At 36.4% G+C, this 20,848-nt stretch overlaps 1 protein-coding gene across 1 annotated transcript in view; it reads left to right on the top strand.

The window, feature by feature from the left end:
- Window positions 1-15,929, top strand: part of LOC128662618 (chemerin-like receptor 1) — a 137,040-nt gene extending 121,111 nt beyond the window's left edge. Inside the window, exon 2 of the mRNA XM_053716473.1 lies at window positions 14,607-15,929. Within this exon, the coding sequence (XP_053572448.1) occupies window positions 14,616-15,929 (1,314 nt within the window). The 5' untranslated portion in view covers window positions 14,607-14,615. The remainder of the gene's footprint in view (window positions 1-14,606) is intronic.
- The last annotated feature ends 4,919 nt before the right edge of the window (window positions 15,930-20,848 follow it).

Raw genomic sequence — 20,848 nt, 5'->3', positions numbered from 1 at the left:
TGAACTCCAATCCTATTGGCTGATTGTATCAGCCAATAGGATTTTTTCTACCTTAATTCCGATTGGCTGATAGAATTCTATCAGCCAATCGGAATCTAAGGGACGCCATCTTGGATGACGTCACTTAAAGGTACCTTCATTTAGCTTTAGTCGTCGGAAGAAGAGGATGCTCTGCGTTGGATGTCTTGAAGATGGACCCGCTCCGCGCCAGATGGATGAATATAGAAGATGCCGCCTGGATGAAGACTTCTGCCCCTCTGGAGGACCACTTTGCCCTGATTGGATGAAAACTTCTCCCGGCTTCTTTGAGGACTTCGGCCCGGCTTGGATGAAGACGTCTCCTGGTAAGTCGATCTTCAGGGGGTTAGTGTTAGGTTTTTTTAAGGGTGTATTGGGTGGGTTTTATTTTTAGGTTAGGGACTTTGGGCTGCAATACAGCTAACTGCCCTTTTAAGGGCAATGCCCATCCAAATGCCCTTTTCAGGGCAATGGGGAGCTTAGTGTTTTTAAGTTAGTATTTTTTTGGGGGGTTGGTTGTTTGAGTGGTGGGTTTTACTTTTGGGGGGTTGTTTGTATTTTTTGTACAGGTAAAAGAGCTGATTACTTTGGGGCAATGCCCCACAAAAGGCCCTGTTAAGGGCTATAGGTAGTTTAGTTTAGGCTAGGTTTTTTTTTTATTTTGGGGGGGCTATTTTTATTTTAATAAGGCTATTAGATTAGGTGTAATTAGTTTAAATATCTGTAATTTGTTTATTATTTTCTGTAATTTAGTGTGTTTTTTTTTGTACTTTAGCTAATTTAATTTAATTTAGGTAATTGTATTTAATTTAGTTAATTTATTTAATTATATTGTAGTGTTAGGTGTTAGTGTAACTTAGGTTAGGTTTTATTTTACAGGTAAATTTGTCTTTATTTTAGCTAGGTAGTTATTAAATAGTTAATAACTATTTAATAACTATTCTACCTAGTTAAAATAAATACAAACTTGCCTGTAAAATAAAAATAAACCCTAAGATAGCTACAATGTAACTATTAGTTATATTTAGCTAGTTTAGGGTTTATTTTATAGGTAAGTATTTAGTTTTAAATAGGAATAATGTAGTTAATTATAGTAATTTTATTTAGATTTATTTAAATTATATTTAAGTTAGTGGGTGTTAGGTTTAGGTTTAGACTTAGGTTTAGGGGTGAATAACTTTAATATAGTGGCGGCGACATTGGGGGTGGCAGATTAGGGGTTAATAAATGTAGGTAGGTTTGCTGCGACATTGGGGAAGGCAGATTAGGGGTTAATAAATATAATGTAGATGTCGGAAATGTTGGGGGCAGCAGATTAGGGGTTCATAAATATAATGTAGTTTGTGGCGGTGTCCGGAGCGGCAGATTAGAGTTTAATAATATAATGTAGGTGTCGGCGATGTTGGGTCAGCAGATTAGGGGTAAATAAGTGTAAGATTAGGGGTGTTTTGACTTGGGGTTCATTTTAGGGTGTTTTGTGTAAACATAACTTTTATTTCCCCATAGGAATCAATGGGGCTGCGTTAGGGAGTTTTACGCTGCTCTTTTGCAGGTGTTAGACTTTTTTTTAGACTATGGGGAAATCGTGCACGAGCACGTTACACCAGCTCACCGTTGACTTAAGCAGAGCTGGTATTGGAGTGCGGTAAGGAGCAAAATTTTGCTCAATGCTCACTTCTTGACTTTAAATGACGGGTTTCTGAAATCTCGTAATACCAGCTCTGCATGTAAGTGAGCGGTGAGACAAAACTGCTCATTAGCACCGCATAGCCTCTAACGCAAAACTCATAATCTAGCCAATAAATTCCTTTAGTATAGAGCATTAACACAATGCACATATTAATATTAACCTAGTAGAAATAGAACATCATTTTAGATTAGGGTCAAATACTATTTTATTGATTAACATCCTCTTAATTAATAAATACAGCTAGGTTGTGTACATAATGATTTTTGTTTGTAATCCTTTATTGTTTAACTAAATTTTAGAGCAAGTAACAAATGTTTTTTGTTGCAGGGGTTAATTCATTTATATCAGTGGTACACTATTTGTAAACACTTAAATAGTTTTAACAAACATTATCAAGGAAAATATTAATTATTTTTTAAGGAATATCTTTATGTTTTTATATAATGCATATTAAGCAGTGTTTAAGGTATAGGGGCATATTTATCCTCTTTGTATATTTCCGCTACCTCCTCCTATTTTAGAATCGCTGACTTTCTATTTCTTTGTTTGTATATTCTTCTTTGTGAAAAACATTTTAATGGGAAATATTCATAATTTCATGACGGTTAGTGCACTTGGTTAAATGCAATTGGATTTCCACACCAGTATGGATATTTTTTTCCACTTTTTGCACTCCATTGAAGTCTATGGGGGAATAAATTAACGCAGTCACGATATTCAAAGTTTGGGTTTTTGCATGCATATCGCAGTTAGCGCTTGTGCAAAACATGTTTTACTTTAAATTTGCAATACACAAACTACCCGATGCCCGCAAAAAGCATACTTCTGGACAAGTTAACAGAATAAATAGCACTCCACTCATAATCTAGCCCCTAGTAGGGTAGAAATTTCATGAACTGACTTGTGGCAAAGGTGGTATCCTATGACAGTGACATGTTTAAAGTCACTGAGCTTTTAACTATGCTCTATTGTACTGATGTTTGTCTATAGAGATTTCATGTTTTGTCCTGGATTTTATGCTCCCGTTATCAATGGGTGTGGCTGAAACATGTGAACTCAATAACTAGTAGGGGTGTCTACATAATTTGGCCATATAGTTTATATAATATATATTTAGCCCCTTTGTTCATGAAAAGGTAAAACTTGTTGGGTTCAAATAATTTCAATATATCAGGTGTAGAAATCACATGGAAGAAAAAGAGTTCACAATCAAAGGTGGTTGAAATAAGTTTACTTTGTTAAGGTTTCTTTTACCTTGCATTAGATAACTATTAAAGTCAATATAGTAATATCCACCTCTCTTAAATCTATGTATTTTGTAAATGGTTCATATCAGTGACGTGCATTCATTAGAGGCAGGGGAGGCAGCGCCTCCCCTGGCCAATGTGGGAATTACATCTATTTTTTCATTAAAAAAAAAAAAAAAAAATGTTGTTTTTTTTTCTTCTTTTTTTTTTTTTTACATATGAAAGGTGACCCCCCCTACCCCCCCACCCCTCCACCAAATTATGCTTTTTATTGTTTATTTAATTTAACTTTACTTACTACATTGCATTCATATTGCGCAAGAAGGTATGAGGCCAGCTGTCCTTCCATTGCGCAATATGAATGTAATTATGTTATGGGCTGCTTTAAAGACTGCCACCCAGTGGGGAATAAAAACTAATGCAGCAGTCTCTAATGCAGCCCATAACTGCTCCCACCGGAGGCTAGCCTCGGGAGCCCTGAGCCCTGCCTGCCCGGCCGCTCAGCCAATCAGGCATCAGTATGTCTGAGTCTCTAGGCTGAGTTGCCGGGCGGGAAATTGTTGCGCAGCCGCATTGGTGGTCAGGTTGATGCGGCCGGTGTGGATTTGAGTCAGGCAGCCCGATGCGACGACGACAACGACAACGACAAAGGTAAGTGAAGGAGCTGAATGCTGCCGGAGAGGGCCATTGAAATATCCAAGCTAGCCTTAAAGGATGAACTGCCGTCTGCCTCCCAGTCAGTCACCCACACTTATAGGCTTAAGCTTAAAAAGGTTAAAAAAAAGGACATTTTTGTATGAGTTGGGTTGCATTGCAAACATAAATAGATCTCCCTTACTTTTTGAAATTTGTACACCAGGACCCAACAAACTGTGCCCAGCAATGGCCCCTGTTAATCGTTAGAAATCAATCTGCAACTGATTTAGGACAGTGAGGCTATGAAAAGAAATGTTTAAATTAGCAAAACTATATTCCTAATCCATCTCACCATAAACACTGTAAATAATAACTAACTATATATATATATAGGCATTAGGCAAAATATATGTTTTAAAGGGGCATTCCAAAAAACAAACAGTTCTAAATCTTCTAGCCTTGAACAGTTCTTCTAGTGGCACAGCAGCATGCATGCAATGCTTAATAAAACACAAAAATAAAAATTTACTTTCATGATTTATTTTGTCCCCCTTTCAATCTGAAAAATGTCCCCCCCCCCCCAATATATTTATTATGCAGCACATTTTATTTATATTAAGTTTAGCACACATATCAAAATGTATCATATACCTTTTTTCTAAATAAAATGTGTTCTGCATAAATAAATACATATACAAGTATATATTTATTGAATGCAGGACATTTGAAGTAGTTCCAAAATGTGATCAAATTATACCCTTGTAGACTTCAGAGCATTTGGCATTGAGATGCCAATCAGTGCACAGATCAGGAACCTCTGAACTGTGCACTAATGGGCACCTGAATCATATGCCAAATGCTCTGAAGCCTCCATTCACCCTCTACCTAAAAATAAGATCATAGTTCTGAGGTTGTCAGGTCCAGTCAATCACACTTTGTTTTTTTTTTATCATATTACTAATGAGTGAAATAAGTAAGGAGTTAAATGACTGAACTCTTTCACTAACTTATGAACTTCCAAGGAACATCCTACCTCATATTCTCAATAATGAGAACAGCTGTTTTACTTTTTTTAAATTCAGTAACTGACACAGAGTGCCCAGACACAATGTCACAGACTCTCTCTATCACCATAGTATCTTGGCGTGGACACTCATTGACAGCTACTGGATTTAAAAAAAGTAAAAGAGCTGTTTTCATTAACTTCCTTCACCTTCTGGCTCTCTGTGTGTGTATGAGTGAGTGTGTGTATGCGTGTGTATCAGTGTATATCTATGTGTGTGTGTATGCGTGTGTATCAGTGTATATCTGTGTGTGTATCAGTGTATATCTGTGTGTGTGTATGAGTAAGTGTGTGTGGGTATGAGTGTGTGTGCGTATGCGTGTGTGTATCAGTGTATATCTGTGTGTGTATCAATGTATATCTGTGTGTGTGTGTGTGTATGCGTGTGTATCAGTGTATATATGTGTGTGTATCAGTGTATATCTGTGTGTGTGTGTATGCGTGTGTATCAGTGTATATATGTGTGTGTATCAGTGTATATCTGTGTGTGTATCAATGTATATCTGTGTGTGTGTGTATGCGTGTATCAGTGTATATCTGTGTGTGTATCAGTGTATATCTGTGTGTGTGTATGAGTAAGTGTGTGTGGGTATGAGTGTGTGTGCGTATGCGTGTGTGTATCAGTGTATATCTGTGTGTGTATCAATGTATATCTGTGTGTGTATGCGTGTGTATCAGTGTATATATGTGTGTGTATCAGAGTATATCTGTGTGTGTGTGTATGCGTGTGTATCAGTGTATATATGTGTGTGTATCAGTGTATATCTGTGTGTGTATCAATGTATATCTGTGTGTGTGTGTATGCGTGTATCAGTGTATATATGTGTGTGTATCAGTGTATATCTGTGTGTGTATCAATGTATATCTGTGTGTGTGTGTATGCGTGTATCAGTGTATATATGTGTGTGTATCAGTGTATATCTGTGTGTGTATGAGTGAGTGTGTGGGTATGAGTGTGTGTGTGTGTTTCAGTGTATATCTGTGTGTATGAGTGAGTGTGTGTGTGTATGAGTATGAGTGTGTGTATCAGAGTATCACTGTATATTTGTGTGTGTGTGTATGTGTCCTGTCTCTGCAATTTTTTATAAACATTGGACTAGTGTAAAATGGAAATTTCCAGCCATGCCTATAAAATAAATTGAATGACTACTACATTCTAGCTGGATCTCTGTTACTCTCTCTCTCTCTGTCACAAACACACTCACTGACACTTTCTCTCTCTCTCTGTCATGCACAGCACACACACCAACTTACTCTCTCTGTCATGCACACACACACACTTACTCTCTCTGTCATGCAAAATTGTCATGTAAATCTGTCATGTAAATTGTGTTATGTATAACACAGGAATTGTGGTATGGTTATTGGAATTGGTTAAGGCATTGGCAGATGATTGTTGGCAAACTTGGCAGTTAGGCAGCAGCACTGCAGCAGCAAAATGTACTCGTCGTGACAAGTTCAGACAGACTTCAGAACGTCTTACTTTTACTATTTTTTAGTAACTGTTTTTGTCAGTGGCAGCTATAGTTATACTGTGGTGTTTTTCACACCAATTTATAAGTTATGAGATTTATTAACCTCGTTTAATGCGGTTATTTTAATAAATGTCATAACTTATAAATTGGTTTGAAAAATACACAGTATAATAGCGGCTAGCACTGACAAAAACAGTTACTAAAAAAAATAGTAAGAGTAAGACGTTCTGAACGTGGGACCGGGTCGGGTGGCTAAGTTGTATATTTTGTAAAATAAGGCTGCAGTCAGTGCAGTGCAGCAGCCATGAGTGCAGTTGAGATCAAAACGTCAAAACATAAACAGTCAGGCCTGTAAAGCGTGGGAATTTTAGCCCCACCTACAAGACACCCACACACTCTCTCTGTGGCTGTGCACAAGTCTCCCTCACCTGCTTCCTTTCCTGGAAATGTTGGGAGGTAAACTATTATGATATGCTTGCTGTGCTGAACAAACCTCCCAAGCTATGCTGTCCTAAGACATTGAAGTAGCTGCTTCTGCTTCTATAAGCTTTTCCTGAAAACTTTAGGGAAATAGTGTTAAATAACTTTCCAATTTACATCTAATATCTGATTATCTGCATTCTTTTGATATCCTTTGTTGAAATCATATCTAAATATGCTCATTAGATACTGTGCATACTTAGATATTATTTTCAACAAAGGATATCAAAAGAATGAAGAAAATCAGATATCCTTTGTTGAAAATCATATCTAAATATGCTCATTAGCTACTGTGCATATTTAGATATGATTTTCAACAAAGGATATCAAAAGAATGAAGAAAATCAGATATCCTTTGTTGGAAATCATATCTAAATATGCTCATTAGCTACTGCACATATTTAGATATGATTTTCAACAAAGGATATCTGATTTTCTTCATTCTTTTGATATCCTTGGTTGAAAATCATATCTAAATATGCTCAGTAGCTACTGCGCATATTTAGATATGATTTTCAACAAAGGATATCAAAAGAATGAAGAAAATCAGATATCCTTTGTTGAAAATCATATCTTAATATGCTCAGTAGCTACTGATTGGTGGCTGCATATACATACCTCATGCAATTGGCTCACCCATGTGCATTGCTATTTCTTCAACAAAGGATATCTAAATAATGAAGGCGTATCCGATTCCTAGCCACTGCCTCACCAGCCTCTGACCTCACCGCACATCACTGGTTCATATACTCAGACAGACAGGTGAAGTGATGCTCTGCCATCTCAAGGCTCATGAAGTTAAATAAACCCAATCCAAACCGTTCTTATGCAAATAGCTGAGCAAGAGAATGGGGCGTGGCTGCACAGGCTTCCAGGAACCTTGTCTGTCTGGGCTTTAATAAATGGTTCCCTTTATATATGATTTCCTCATGTGTAGGATGAAATTGATTTGACTTTTTGTCAAAGTACCCTTTGACACATTTTGGTCTATGAACTATTTGTTTACCCAAATAACCATAATTAGTCTTCTTTCTAGGGTGGAATCTTTATATACCCTGTAACCTCTTTACCTAGGTGGGCTTAGTCTTGTTTAGCAAACACTTACGGCTAGATTACAAGTTTTGTGTTATGAGGGGTGCAGTGCTAACTTGCACGTTATTGTCACCGCTCACTTACAGCGCTGGTATTACAGATTTTCCTAAATCCGGCGCTATTAGGCAAGAAGTGAGCATAGAGCAAAATTGTGCTCCATACCGCACTCCAATACCAGCGGTGAGCTGGTTGTATGTGCTTGTGCACGATTTCCCCATAGACATCAATGAAAAAAGTCTAACACCTGCAATAAAGCAGCGTAAAGCTCAGTAAGGCAGCCTCATTGATTCCCATGGGGAAACTAAATTTATGTTTACAACTAACACCCTTTCATGAACCCCGAGTCTAAACACCCCTAATCTTACACTTATTAACCCCTAATCTGCCATCCCCGACATTGCCGACACCTACATTATATTTATTAACCCTTAATCTGCCGCTCCGGACATCGCTGACACATACATTATACTTATTAACCCCTAATCTGCTGCCCCCAACATCGCCAACACCTACATTATATTTATTATCCCCTAATCTCCCGCCCCCAATGTCGCCGCAACTTACCTACATTTATTAACCCCTAATCTGCCGCCCCCAACATCACCACCACTATACTAAAGTTATAAACCCCTAAACCTAAGTCTAACCCTAACCCTAACACCCCCTAACTTAATATAATTAAAAGAAATCTAAATACAAATTACTATCATTACCTAAATAATTCCTATTTAAAACTAAATACTTACCTATAAAATAAACCCTAAGATAGCTACAATATAACTAATAGTTACATTGTATCTATCTTAGGTTTTATTTTAACTAGGTAGAATAGTTAGTAAATAGTTATTAACTATTTACTAGCTACCTATCTAAAATAAATACTAATCTACCTGTAAAATAAAACCTAACCTGGGTTACACTACAATTAAATAAATTACATAAATTAAATACAATTACCTAAATTACAAAAAACAAACACTAAATTACACAAAATTGGCATCAGCATCAATAGGATGTTTTCACCTTTAATTCCAATTGGCTGATAGAGTTCTATCAGCCAATCGGAATTCAAGGAACGCCATCTTGGATGACGTCATTTAATGGAACCTTCATTCTGGAAGAAGACTTCAATGGAAGAGGATGCTCCATGCCGGATGTCTTGAAGATGGACCTGCTTCTATGGATGAAGATAGAAGATGCCGTTTGGATGAAGACTTCTGCCCGTCTTGAGGACCACTTCGCCCGGCTTGGATAAAGACTTATCCCGGCTTCGTTGAGTACTTCGGCCCGGCTTGGATGAAGACGTCTCCTGATAAGTCGATCTTCAGGGGGTTAGTGTTAGGTTTTTTTAAGGGTTTATTGGGTGGGTTTTATTTTTAGGTTAGGGTTTGGGCCGCAATAGAGCTAAATGCCCCTTTGAAAGCAATGCCCATCCAAATGCCCTTTTCAGGGCAATGGGGAGCTTAGTTTTTTTAGTTAGGTTTTAATTTGGGGGGTTGGTTGTGTGGGTTGTGGGTTTTACTGTTGGGGGTTGTTTGTATTTTTTTTAAAGGTAAAAGAGCTGATTTATTTGGGGCAATGCCCTGCAAAAGGCCCTTTTAAGGGCTATTGGTAGTGCAGTTTAGGCTAGGTTTTTTTTTATTTTGATAGGCTATTAGATTAGGTGTAATTAGTTTAAATATCTGATCATTTCTTTTTTATTTTGTGTAATTTAGTGTTTTGTTTTTTTTGTAATTTATTTAATTGTTGTCTAATGTTAGGTGTTAGTGTAACTCACGTTAGGTTTTATTTTACAGGTAAATTTGTATTTATTTTTGCTAGGTAGTTTATAAATAGCTAATAACTATTTAGTAACTATTCTACCTAGTTAAAATAAATACAAACTTACCTGTAAAATAAAAATAAACCCTAAGCTAGCTACAGTATAACTAATAGTTATATTGTAGCTAGCTTAGGGTTTATTTTATAGGCAAGTATTTAGTTTTAAATAGGAATTATTTAGGTAATTATATTAATTTTTATTTAGATTTATTTTAATTATATTTAAGTTAGGGGGTGTTAGGGTTATGGTTAGACTTAAGTTTAGGGGTTAATAAATTCATTATAGGGGCGGCGACGTTGTGGGCAGCAGATTAGGGGTTAATAAATGTAGGTAGGTGGCGGCGATGTTAGGGACAGCAGATTAGGGGTTAATAATATTTAACTAGTGTTTATGATGCGGGAGTGCGGCAGTTTAGGGGTTAATATATTTATTATTGTGGCGGCGAAGTCGGGAGCGGCAGATTAGGGGTTAATAATTTTACTTCAGTGTTTGCGATGCGGGAGGGCCTCAGTTTAGGGGTTAATAGCTAGTTTATGGGTGTTAGTGTAGTTTTCAACACTTTAGTTATGAGTTTTATGCTACAGCTTTGTAGCGTAAAACTCATAACTACTGACTTTAGAATGCGTTACAGATCTTGCGGGATAGGCTGCACCGCTCACTTTTTGGCCTCCAAAAAAAAACTTACCGGCGCTATGGAAGTCACATTAAAAAAAGACTTTACGAAATTGAGTAAGTTGATTTGCGGTACGGCCAAAAAAGTGTGCGGGACAGCTGTACCTACAAGATTCGTAATAGCAGCTTTTTTCTCATGACGCAAAATTCAGAATCTAGCCGATAGTTTTTTATTTAGTAATTGTTTTATAATTATTTGTGTTGTGATCAACACAAGTTGAAGACACAATAAATATGTCAGGTAAATTAGTTCATCTATCAGGGAAAACCAGCGCCTATATTACGAGTTCTGCGTTAGCTTTAAAAAGCAGTGTTAAGGGGTCCTAACGCTGCTTTTTAACGCCCGCTGGTATTACGAGTCAGGCAGGTACAGGTGTACCGCTCCCTTTTTTTCAGCGACTTTTCCATACCGCAAATCCCCTTACCTCATTTGCGTATCCTATCTTTTTAATGGGATTTGCCTAACGCTGGTATTACAAGTCTTGGAAGAAGTGAGCGGTACAGCCTCCACCACCAAGACTCCTACCGCATTTAAAAGTCAGTAGTTAAGAGTTTTATGGGCTAACGCTGGAACATAAAGCTCTTAACTACAGTGCTAAAAAGTACACTAACACCCATAAACTACCTATGAACCCCTAAACTGAGCCCCCCCCCACATCGCAAACACTATAATAACATTATTTAACCCCTAATCTGCCGACCGGACATCGCCACCACCTACATTATACCTATGAACCCCTAATCTGCTGCCCCTAACATCGCCGACACCTACATTATATTTATTAACCCCTAATCTGCCCCCCCAACGTCGCCGCCACCTACCTACACTTATTAACCCCTAATCTGACGACCGGACATCACCGCCAATATAATAAATGTATTAACCCCTAAACCGCCGCACTCCCGCCTCGCAAACACTATAATAAATTTTATTAACCCCTAATCTGCTGTCCCTAACATCGCCGCCACCTACCTACAATTATTAACCCCTAATCTCCCGCCACCAATGTCGCCGCTACTATAATAAAGTTATTAACCCCTAAACCTAAGTCTAACCCTAACCCTAACACCCCCCTAAGCTAAATATAATTTAAATAAATCTAAATAAAATTACTATAATTAAATAAATTAATCCTATTTAAAACTAAATACTTACCTATAAAATAAACCCTAATATAGCTACAATATAACTAATAGTTACATGGTAGCTATTTTAGGATTTTTTTTATTTTACAGGCAAATTTGTATTTATTTTAACTAGGTACAATAGCTATTAAATAGTTAATAACTATTTGATAGCTACCTAGTTAAAATAATTACAAAATTACCTGTAAAATAAAAACTAACCTAAGTTACAAATACACCTAACATTACACTATCAATAAATTAATTAAATAAATTAACTACAATTATCTAACATAAAATACAATTAAATAAACTAAACTATATTACAAAAAAAACAAAACACTAAATTACAAAAAATAAAAAAAATTACAAGAATTTTAATCTAATTACACCTAATCTAAGCCCCCTAATAAAATAAAAAAGCCCCCCAAAATAATAAAATTCCCTATCCTAAACTAAATTACAAAGTAATCAGCTCTTTTATCAGCCCTTAAAAGGGCTTTTTGCGGGGCATTGCCCCAAAGTAATCAGCTCTTTTACCTGTAAAAAAACCAAATTCAATACCCCCCCAACATTACAACCCACCACCCACACACCCCTACTCTAAAACCCACCCGATCCCCCCTTAAAAAAATCTAACACTACCCTATTGAAGATCACCCTACCTTGAGCCGTCTTCAGCCAGCCGGGCACCGATGGGGCAGAAGAGGACATCCGGACCGGCACAAGTCTTCATCTGATCCGGCCAGAAGTCTTCATCCGATCGGGGCAGAAGAGGTCCTCCATCCAGCAGAAGTCTTCATCCAAGCAGCATATTCTATCTTCAATCAATCGGAGCGGGTCCATCTTCAATCCAGCCGACGCGGAGCCATCCTCTTCTTCCGATGTCCTAACAGTGAATGAAGGTTCCTTTAAATGATGTCATCCAAGATGGCGTCCCTCGAATTCCGATTGGCTGATAGGATTCTATCAGCCAATTGGAATTAAGGTATTCTATTGGCTGATTAAATCAACCAATCGGATTTTTCTACCTTAATTCTGATTGGCTGATAGAATACTATCAGCCAATCAGAATTCGAGGGACACCATCTTGGATGACGTCATTTAAAGGAACCTTCATTCACTGTTAGGACATCGGAAGAAGAGGATGGCTCCGTGTCGGCTAGATTGAAGATGGACCCGCTCCGCTCCGATTGATTGAAGATAGAAGATGCCGCTTGGATGAAGACTTCTGCTGGATGGAAGACCTCTTCTGCCCCGATCGGATGAAGACTTCTGGCCAGATTGGATGAAGACTTGTGCCGGTCCGGATGTCCTCTTCTGCCCCATCGGTGCCCGGCTGACTGAAGACGGCTCAAGGTAGGGTGATCTTCAATGGGGTAGTGTTAGGTTTTTTTAAGGGGGGATCGGGTGGGTTTTAGAGTAGGGGTGTGTGGGTGGTGGGTTGTAATGTTGGGGGGGTATTGTATTTGTTTTTTTTACAGGTAAAAGAGCTGATCACTTTGGGGCAATGCCCCGCAAAAAGCTGATTACTTTTGTAATTTAGTTTAGGGTAGGGAATTTTATTATTTTGGGGGGCTTTTTTATTTTATTAGGGGGCTTAGATTAGGTGTAATTAGATTAAAATTCTTGTAATATTTTTTATTTTTTGTAATTTAATGTTTTTTTTTGTAATATAGTTTAGTTTATTTAATTGTATTTTATGTTAGATAATTGTAGTTAATTAATTTAATTAATTTATTGATAGTGTAGTGTTAGGTGTATTTGTAACTTAGGTTAGGTTTTATTTTACAGGTAATTTTGTAATTATTTTAACTAGGTAGCTATTAAATAGTTATTAACTATTTAATAGCTATTGTACCTAGTTAAAATAAATACAAAGTTGCCTGTAAAATAAATATAAATCCTAAAATAGCTACCATGTAACTATTAGTTATATTGTAGCTATATTAGTGTTTATTTTATAGGTAAGTATTTAGTTTTAAATAGGATTAATTTATTAAATTTTAGAAATTTGATTTAGATTTATTAAAAATAGATTTAAGTTAGGGGGTGTTAGGGTTAGACTTAATTTTAGGGGTTAATACATTTAATATAGTAGCGGCGATGTTGGGGATGGCAGATTAGGGGTTAATAATTGTAGGTACGTGGCGGCGACGTTGGGGGCGGCAGATTAGGGGTTAATAAATATAATATAGGTGTCAGCGATGTTAGGAGCAGCAGATTACGGGTTTATAGGGATAATGTAGGTGGCGGCGGTGTCCGGAGCAGCAGATTAGGGGTTAATAGTATAATGCAGGTGGCAACGATGTTGGGGGCAGCAGATTAGAGGTTAATAAGTGTAAGGTTAGGGGTATTTAGACTCGGGGTTCATGTTAGGGTGTTAGGTGTAGACTTAGAAAGTGTTTCCCCATAGGAAACATTGGGGCTGCGTTAAGAGCTGAACACTGCTTTTTTGCAGGTGTTAGGTTTTTTTTCAGCCAGCTCAGCCCCATTGTATCCTATGGTTAAATCGTGCATGAGCACGTTTTTCCAGCTTACCGCTACCGTAAGCAATGCTGGTATTACAGGTAGAAGTGGCCCTAAATTTGCTCAACGCTCACTTTTCTGAGGCTAACACAGCCATTCAGAAAACTTGTAATACCAGCGTTGTTTAAAGTGTGCGCTGGAAAAAAAGGAGCGTTAGCTCTGCAAGTTTTTACCGACAAAACTTGTAATCTAGCCGCAGGTTTTTAGATTGACAGTAGTCTTTTTTAGAGCACTTTGCATTGCAGATTGTGTCACAGTATTGTATGCCAGGGACATACAATCCATGCATGCTAAATATATTTGTGGTTAAAGGGAGATGGAACCCAACAATGTTCTTTTGTGATTCAGACAGAGCAAACCATTTTTAAAATGTTTCCATTTTACTTTTATTATAAAAACGTACTTAGTTCCCATGATATTCTGTGTTGATGAGATACCTAGGTAGGCAGCTGGAGCAGTGCATGGCAGGAAATAGTGCAGCCATCTAGGTGTCTTGCAATTGGATAACATTTTTGCAAAGCTGCAAAGTGCTCCAGAAATGGGCCGGCTCCTAAGCATACATCCCTGATTTTCAACAAAATTTGATAATGGAATTAAATTAGAAAGTTGCATGCTCTATGTGAATCATGAAATAGAAATTCGAGATTTCATAACCCTTTAAAATTACTTAATTTAAATGTTCCTTTTTTGCAATGTAAACAAAAATACAGACATTTTGTAATGATTTTTAAAGACTGTTCCATTTTCTGATTTTTAGGTTCTACCAATGGAAGGAAAGATGCTCTCTGAAAATCTTTGCTATTTCTTTTGGGACTTAAAGAATATTTCTGAACCTGAAAACGTTCCTGCAAGCAATTCTAGTCCACTGGCAATCACATATACCAGCTTTGTGGTGGCCATGATTTGTTGCATTATTGGATTAATAAGCAACGTTATTGTCATCTATATTACTGGGTTCGTAATGAAGGAAAAACGATCTAATATTTGGTTTTTACATTTAGCTGTTGCAGATTTTCTCTTTTTGCTTTTCTTACCTTTCAATGCTCTTTCTGAGTTTAATGGTAGTTGGCAGTATGGGTCCCATCTGTGCAAAATGTATCATTTCCTTTCCAGTTGTAATATATATGCCAGTATTTTTATCATTACTGCCCTAAATATTGATCGTGTTTTGTCTGTTGCTAAACCCATTTGGCATCGCAAGTTCCTATCTCCAAAAGTTTATTTTTGGACCTGCACATCAATTTGGATAATTACAGTACTTGGAAGTCTTCCGGCAGCATTTTTTAGTGATGAGTATGAAATTGGAGGAGAAACCCAGTGCCTTCTCGGCTATGTTGGGCATAATACCCAGCATAAGGGGCTAAGTGAACACACTGAGTGGATTGACATTCAACAAAACCATACATTGTTTAATAAAAGTGCAGAGGACCCAACAATATATTATGGTGATTTACAAGGCCTCTCTTTTAGTTATTATAATGGAAGCAATGATACACAAGCAGTAGGATATTCTCCAGTACCAAACTTTTTAAATACTGTAAAGTACTACTTTTTTACTACTTTTGAGGAGCACATTTTTTATGCTCTTCCTCTGTACAGACAACAATGTAAAAGTAATGAATGCTGTGCTACTGAAGACAAGTTAACAAAATGGAACCAGATGTTGTTCACTACAGAGAGACTTACAATTCCTCTTATAATTATTGGTTACTTTTTCCCTCTGTTTGTTATTCTATTTTCCAATCTAACAATTACCATAAAAGTAAGACATTCCCAAACTGTAAACCCTTCCAGGCTATATAGGATTGTAGTTACTGTGGTTTTGGTTTATTTCCTAACATGGACACCACTGGTCATAGCAGAGATAATTTTCCTGGTGGCTGCTCGTAATATGGATTTTTCACTACTGTTTAATATCAGTATGATTCTGCCCTTACTCACCAGTATAGCTTATTCTAACTGCTGTCTTAATCCTATCATGTATGTGCTGGTTGGCAAAAATGTAAAAAGTGTACTTAGAGATTCTATGTACAGTATTTCACAAAGTTTTTCAAAGCATTCATTTTCTTTGTCAAAATAATAAAAAATAAACAGTGGTTTAAGCATTATGATCATTTACGCAAACATCATAATGTATTATACCACAAGGGAATGACATCTTCATATAAAAAGCAGGACTAAAAACACAATGGATATAAAAGTATTTGCTTGCATGTAAAATATAGGCTTTATTAATGAATTGGAAATGCCTTTGTTAAATATTATTTTATACTATAGTAGTTTTACTGCATCAACATACTTTAAAGTGTTTTCTTAAACACAAATTTCACTTTGTTAGTTAACTAAAAAGTGAGAAAACAATTTGATAAATATTATTTGAATTTCACATGATTGTAACATGATCTAAACATTACAATAAGCCTGTAGATTCAATCCATGGTTAAAAGGCAGTCAGAATCAAGCTGTATGGACAGCAATGACTCTTTTAAATACCAGTGAGGGTTGATATAGCTAATAAGCTTTGTAGCAAAACTGTACTACATGTTCAGAGTTAGCAGAACAAATCAAAGTTAATGACAACAGCTTTCATGATTCAGATAGGGCATGCAATTTTAAACAACTTTCCAATTTACTTTTATCTTCAAATTTGATTTGTTCTCTCAGTATTCTTTGCTGAAAGCTAAACCTAGGTATGCTCATATGCTTAGGTCTAAGCCCTTGCCTCTTATCTCAGTGCATTTTGACAGTTTTTACAGCTAGACAGCGCTAGTTCATGTATGCCATATAGATAACATTGTACTCACTCCTGTGGATTTACTTAGGAGTCAGAACTGGTTGGCTAAAATGCAAGTCTGTCAAAAGAACTGAAATAAGGGGGTTTAGATACAAATTATGGAATAGACTGTACCTTTAATACCTGCATACTTAAGCAATCTCTCAAATATATTTTTATCCCTAATAACTAAAACCTAACTTCTCCGCTGTAAACCTCATCCATTTGAACCCACACAATTCTTAACTTATAATACTACACGTTATGATATCTCTCTACTCAACAAATTTGTTCTATTGTTAAATTAATCTACACAGTCCCATGATCAGTAAACCCTACTTCATCCCCTTTGGTAAACCCACCCACTATACCTCCATGATCTAATACCCCTACATTATAACCCAATTAGTAACTGCACACTAAAAACTAATCATCACTTTACAACTCACCCTTTGAAAACATCCCTATCTGACAACCTCTCAGTACCTAATAGTCCCAAAATAACCAAAAATGTGTTTAAATTAAATGTTTTAAAAATGAATGTTGTATAGCTTATTTCTTTATCATAATCTTCTTTTATCTTAATTAAACCTATTCATAACCAACAATTCCTTAATTTGTCAATTACTCCAGTATTGCTATCTCCTGGATCCAACCTATAATGTAAACAAGTGAAGTTATTTCTGGTGGCTAATCAAAATTGGCCTCCCCCACACATAGATTAAGATTTTGAACAATCTAAGCACTTAGCCAGTGAAATGCAGATCTCAGCAGTGTGGAGGAGGCATGTTTTCAACGCATATTTACACAACACACATGGCTAGATTATGAGTGGATCACAATATTGCAATATATGAGCTCCACTCATTAATAAAAACACACCTAAATGTGAGCTGGTATTACAGGTGCAGCTCAATGCAAACGCGACCTTGAGGTAGTATTGCCACCTGGGCAAATCATGCATCAATGGACAGTAATGAATAAATAAATATGTATATGCTTATATGCATATCTTTGTGTTTATATGTATATATACACATAAATATTTATGTATATAAGTATATATATATATATATATATATATATATAAATAGAGAGAGAGTAGTATATACCGCTTATTATTGTTACCCCTCGGTGCTTCCCTCAAATGGTAAGAAAAAGAAAGAACTATAGGGCATATAGTAATCCCCTAAAAAAGAAAGGGAAAGAAAACAGCACACATAAGGGGTTATATATAATAGTTTTAATTAACTATGAAACATATAAAAATTGGTACTTGCCCATTTATGCCTTGCAGCACTGCATAAAGCAAAAGCATTATAGAAAAACTTGTTCGCATGTAGTTCAACTTGTAATACAAGCGCTCCTTTTTAATTAAAATATTCATTAACAATGTTATGAACAATAGTGTGTGTGTATTTTCCATTAGTTAGTAAAAAACACAATTTATGTAAGAACTTACCTGATAAATTAATTTCTTTCATATTGGCAAGAGTCCATGAGCTAGTGACGTATGGGATATACAATCCTACCAGGAGGTGCAAAGTTTCCCAAACCTCAAAATGCCTATAAATACACCCCTCACCACACCCACAATCCAGTTTAATGAATAGCCAAGAAGTGGGGTGATAAAGAAAGGTGTAAAAACAAAGGAATTTGGAAATAATTGTGCTTTATACAAAAAAATCATAAACAAAATAAAAAAGGGGTGGCCTCATGGACTCTTGCCAATATGAAAGAAATGAATTTATCAGGTAAGTTCTTACATAAATTATGTTTTCTTTCATGTAATTGGCAAGAGTCCATGAGCTAGTGACGTATGGGATAGCAATACCCAAGATGTGGAACTCCACGCAAGAGTCACTAGAGAGGGAGGGATAAAAATAAAAACAGCCATTTTTAGCTAAAAAAAAATAATCCACAACCCAAAATATAAGTTTATTCTCATAAATGAAAAGAAAAACTTAAAACATAAGCAGAAGAATCAAACTGAAACAGCAGCCTGAAGAACTTTTCTACCAAAAACTGCTTCTGAAGAAGCAAATACATCAAAACAGTAGAATTTAGTAAATGTATGCAAAGAAGACCAAGTTGCTGCTTTGCAAATCTGATCAACTGAAGCTTCATTCTTAAAAGCCCACAAAGTGGAGACTGATCTAGTAGAATGAGCTGTAATTCTCTGAGGCGGGGCTTGACCCGACTCCAAATAAGCTTGATGAATCAAAAGCTTTAACCACGAAGCCAAGGAAACAGCAGAAGCCTTCTGACCTTTTCTAGAACCAGAAAATATAACAAATAGACTAGAAGTCTTCCTGAAATCTTTAGTAGCTTCAACATAATATTTCAAAGCTCTTACCACATCCAAAGAATGTAAGGATCTCTCCAAAGAATTCTTAGGATTAGGACACTAGGAAGGGACAACAATGTTTCTATTAATGTTGTTAGAATTCACAACCTTAGGTAAGAATTTAAATGAAGTCCACAAAACCGCCTTATCCTGATGAAAAATCAGAAAAGGACATTCACAAGAAAGATCAGATCTAATAGCAGAAGAGATGGCCAAAAGAAACAACACTTTCCAAAAAAGTAGTTTAATATCCAAAGAATGCATAGGCTCAAACGGAGGAGCCTGTAAAGCCTTCAAAACTAAATTAAGACTCCAAGGAGGAGAGATTGATCCAATGACAGGCTTGATTGATGAACCAAAGCCTGCACAAAACAATGAATATCAGGAAGTTTAGCAATCTTTCTGTGAAATAAAAAAGAAAGAGCAGAGATTTGTCCTTTCAAGGAACTTGCAGACAAACCTTTATCCAAACCATCCTGGAGAAACTGTAAAATTCTAGGAATTCTAAAAGAATGGCAAGAGAATTTATGAGAAGAACACCATGAAATGTAAGTCTTCCAAACTCGATAATAAATCTTTCTAGAAACAGATTTACAAGCCTGCAACATAGTATTAATCACTGAGTCAGAGAAACCTCTATGACTAAGCACTAAGTGTTCAATTTCCATACCTTCAAATTTAATGATTTGAGATCCTGATGGAAAAACGGACCTTGAGATAGAAGGTCTGGCCTTAGAGGAAGTGGCCAAGGTTGGCAACTGGACATCCGAACAAGATCTGCATTCCAAAACCTGTGAGGCCATGCTGGAGCTACCAACAGCACAAACAATTGCTCCATGATGATTTTGGAGATCACTCTTGGAAGAAGAACTACAGGCGGGAAAATATAAGCAGGTTGATAACACCAAGGAAGTGTCAATGCATCCACTGCTTCCGCCTGAGGATCCCTGGCCTGGACAGGTACCTGGGAAGTTTTTTGTTTAGATGAGATGCCATCAGATCTATTTCTGGAAGCCCCCACATCTGAACAATTTGAGAAAACACATCTGGGTGGAGAGACCATTCTCCCGGATGTAAAGTCTGATGACTGAGGTAAACCGCTTCCCAATTGTCTATACCTGGGATATGAACCTCAGAAATTAGACAAGAACTGGATTCCACCCAAACAAGTATCCGAGATACTTCTTTCATAGCTTGAGGATTGTGAGTCCCACCCTGATGATTGACATATGCCACAGTTGTGATATTGTCTGTCTGAAAACAAATGAACGGTTCTCTCTTCAACAGAGGCCAAAACTGAAGAGGCCTGAGAATCGCACGGAGTTCCAAAATATTGATTGGTAATCACGCCTCTTGAGATTTGTACTTTAGATAATTTTATTTAATTTTATTTAATTGGAGTTAATTTAGGGAATTAATTTAATTATAGTGTAGTGTTAGGTGTAATTGTAACTTAGGTTAGGTTTTATTTTAAAGGTATATTTGTATTTATTTTAGCTAGTTAGTTTTAAATAGTTAATAACTATTTAATAACTATTCTACCTAGTTAAAATAAATACAAAGTTGCCTGTAAAATAAAAATAAACCCTAAGCTAGCTACAATGTAACTATTAGTTATATTGTAGCTATCTTAGGGTTTATTTTATAGGTAAGTATTTAGTTTTAAATAGGAATAATTTATTTAATGATAGGAATATTTATTTAGATTTATTTAAATTATATTTAAGTTAGGGGGTGTTAGGGTTAGACTTAGGTTTAGGGGTTAATAAATTTAATATAGTGGTGGTGGTTTAGGGGTTACACACTTTATTTAGTTGCGTCTGGGTCCGTGAGTGTCGGTTTAGGGGTTAATAAGTTTATTAGAGTGGCGGTTGGCTCC

Source organism: Bombina bombina, chromosome 1 (genome assembly GCF_027579735.1).
Source record: "Bombina bombina isolate aBomBom1 chromosome 1, aBomBom1.pri, whole genome shotgun sequence".
NCBI classification, from domain to species: domain Eukaryota; kingdom Metazoa; phylum Chordata; class Amphibia; order Anura; family Bombinatoridae; genus Bombina; species Bombina bombina.
Note: the sequence above shows the minus strand (reverse complement) of the source record. Positions and strands in the feature narration are given on the sequence as shown.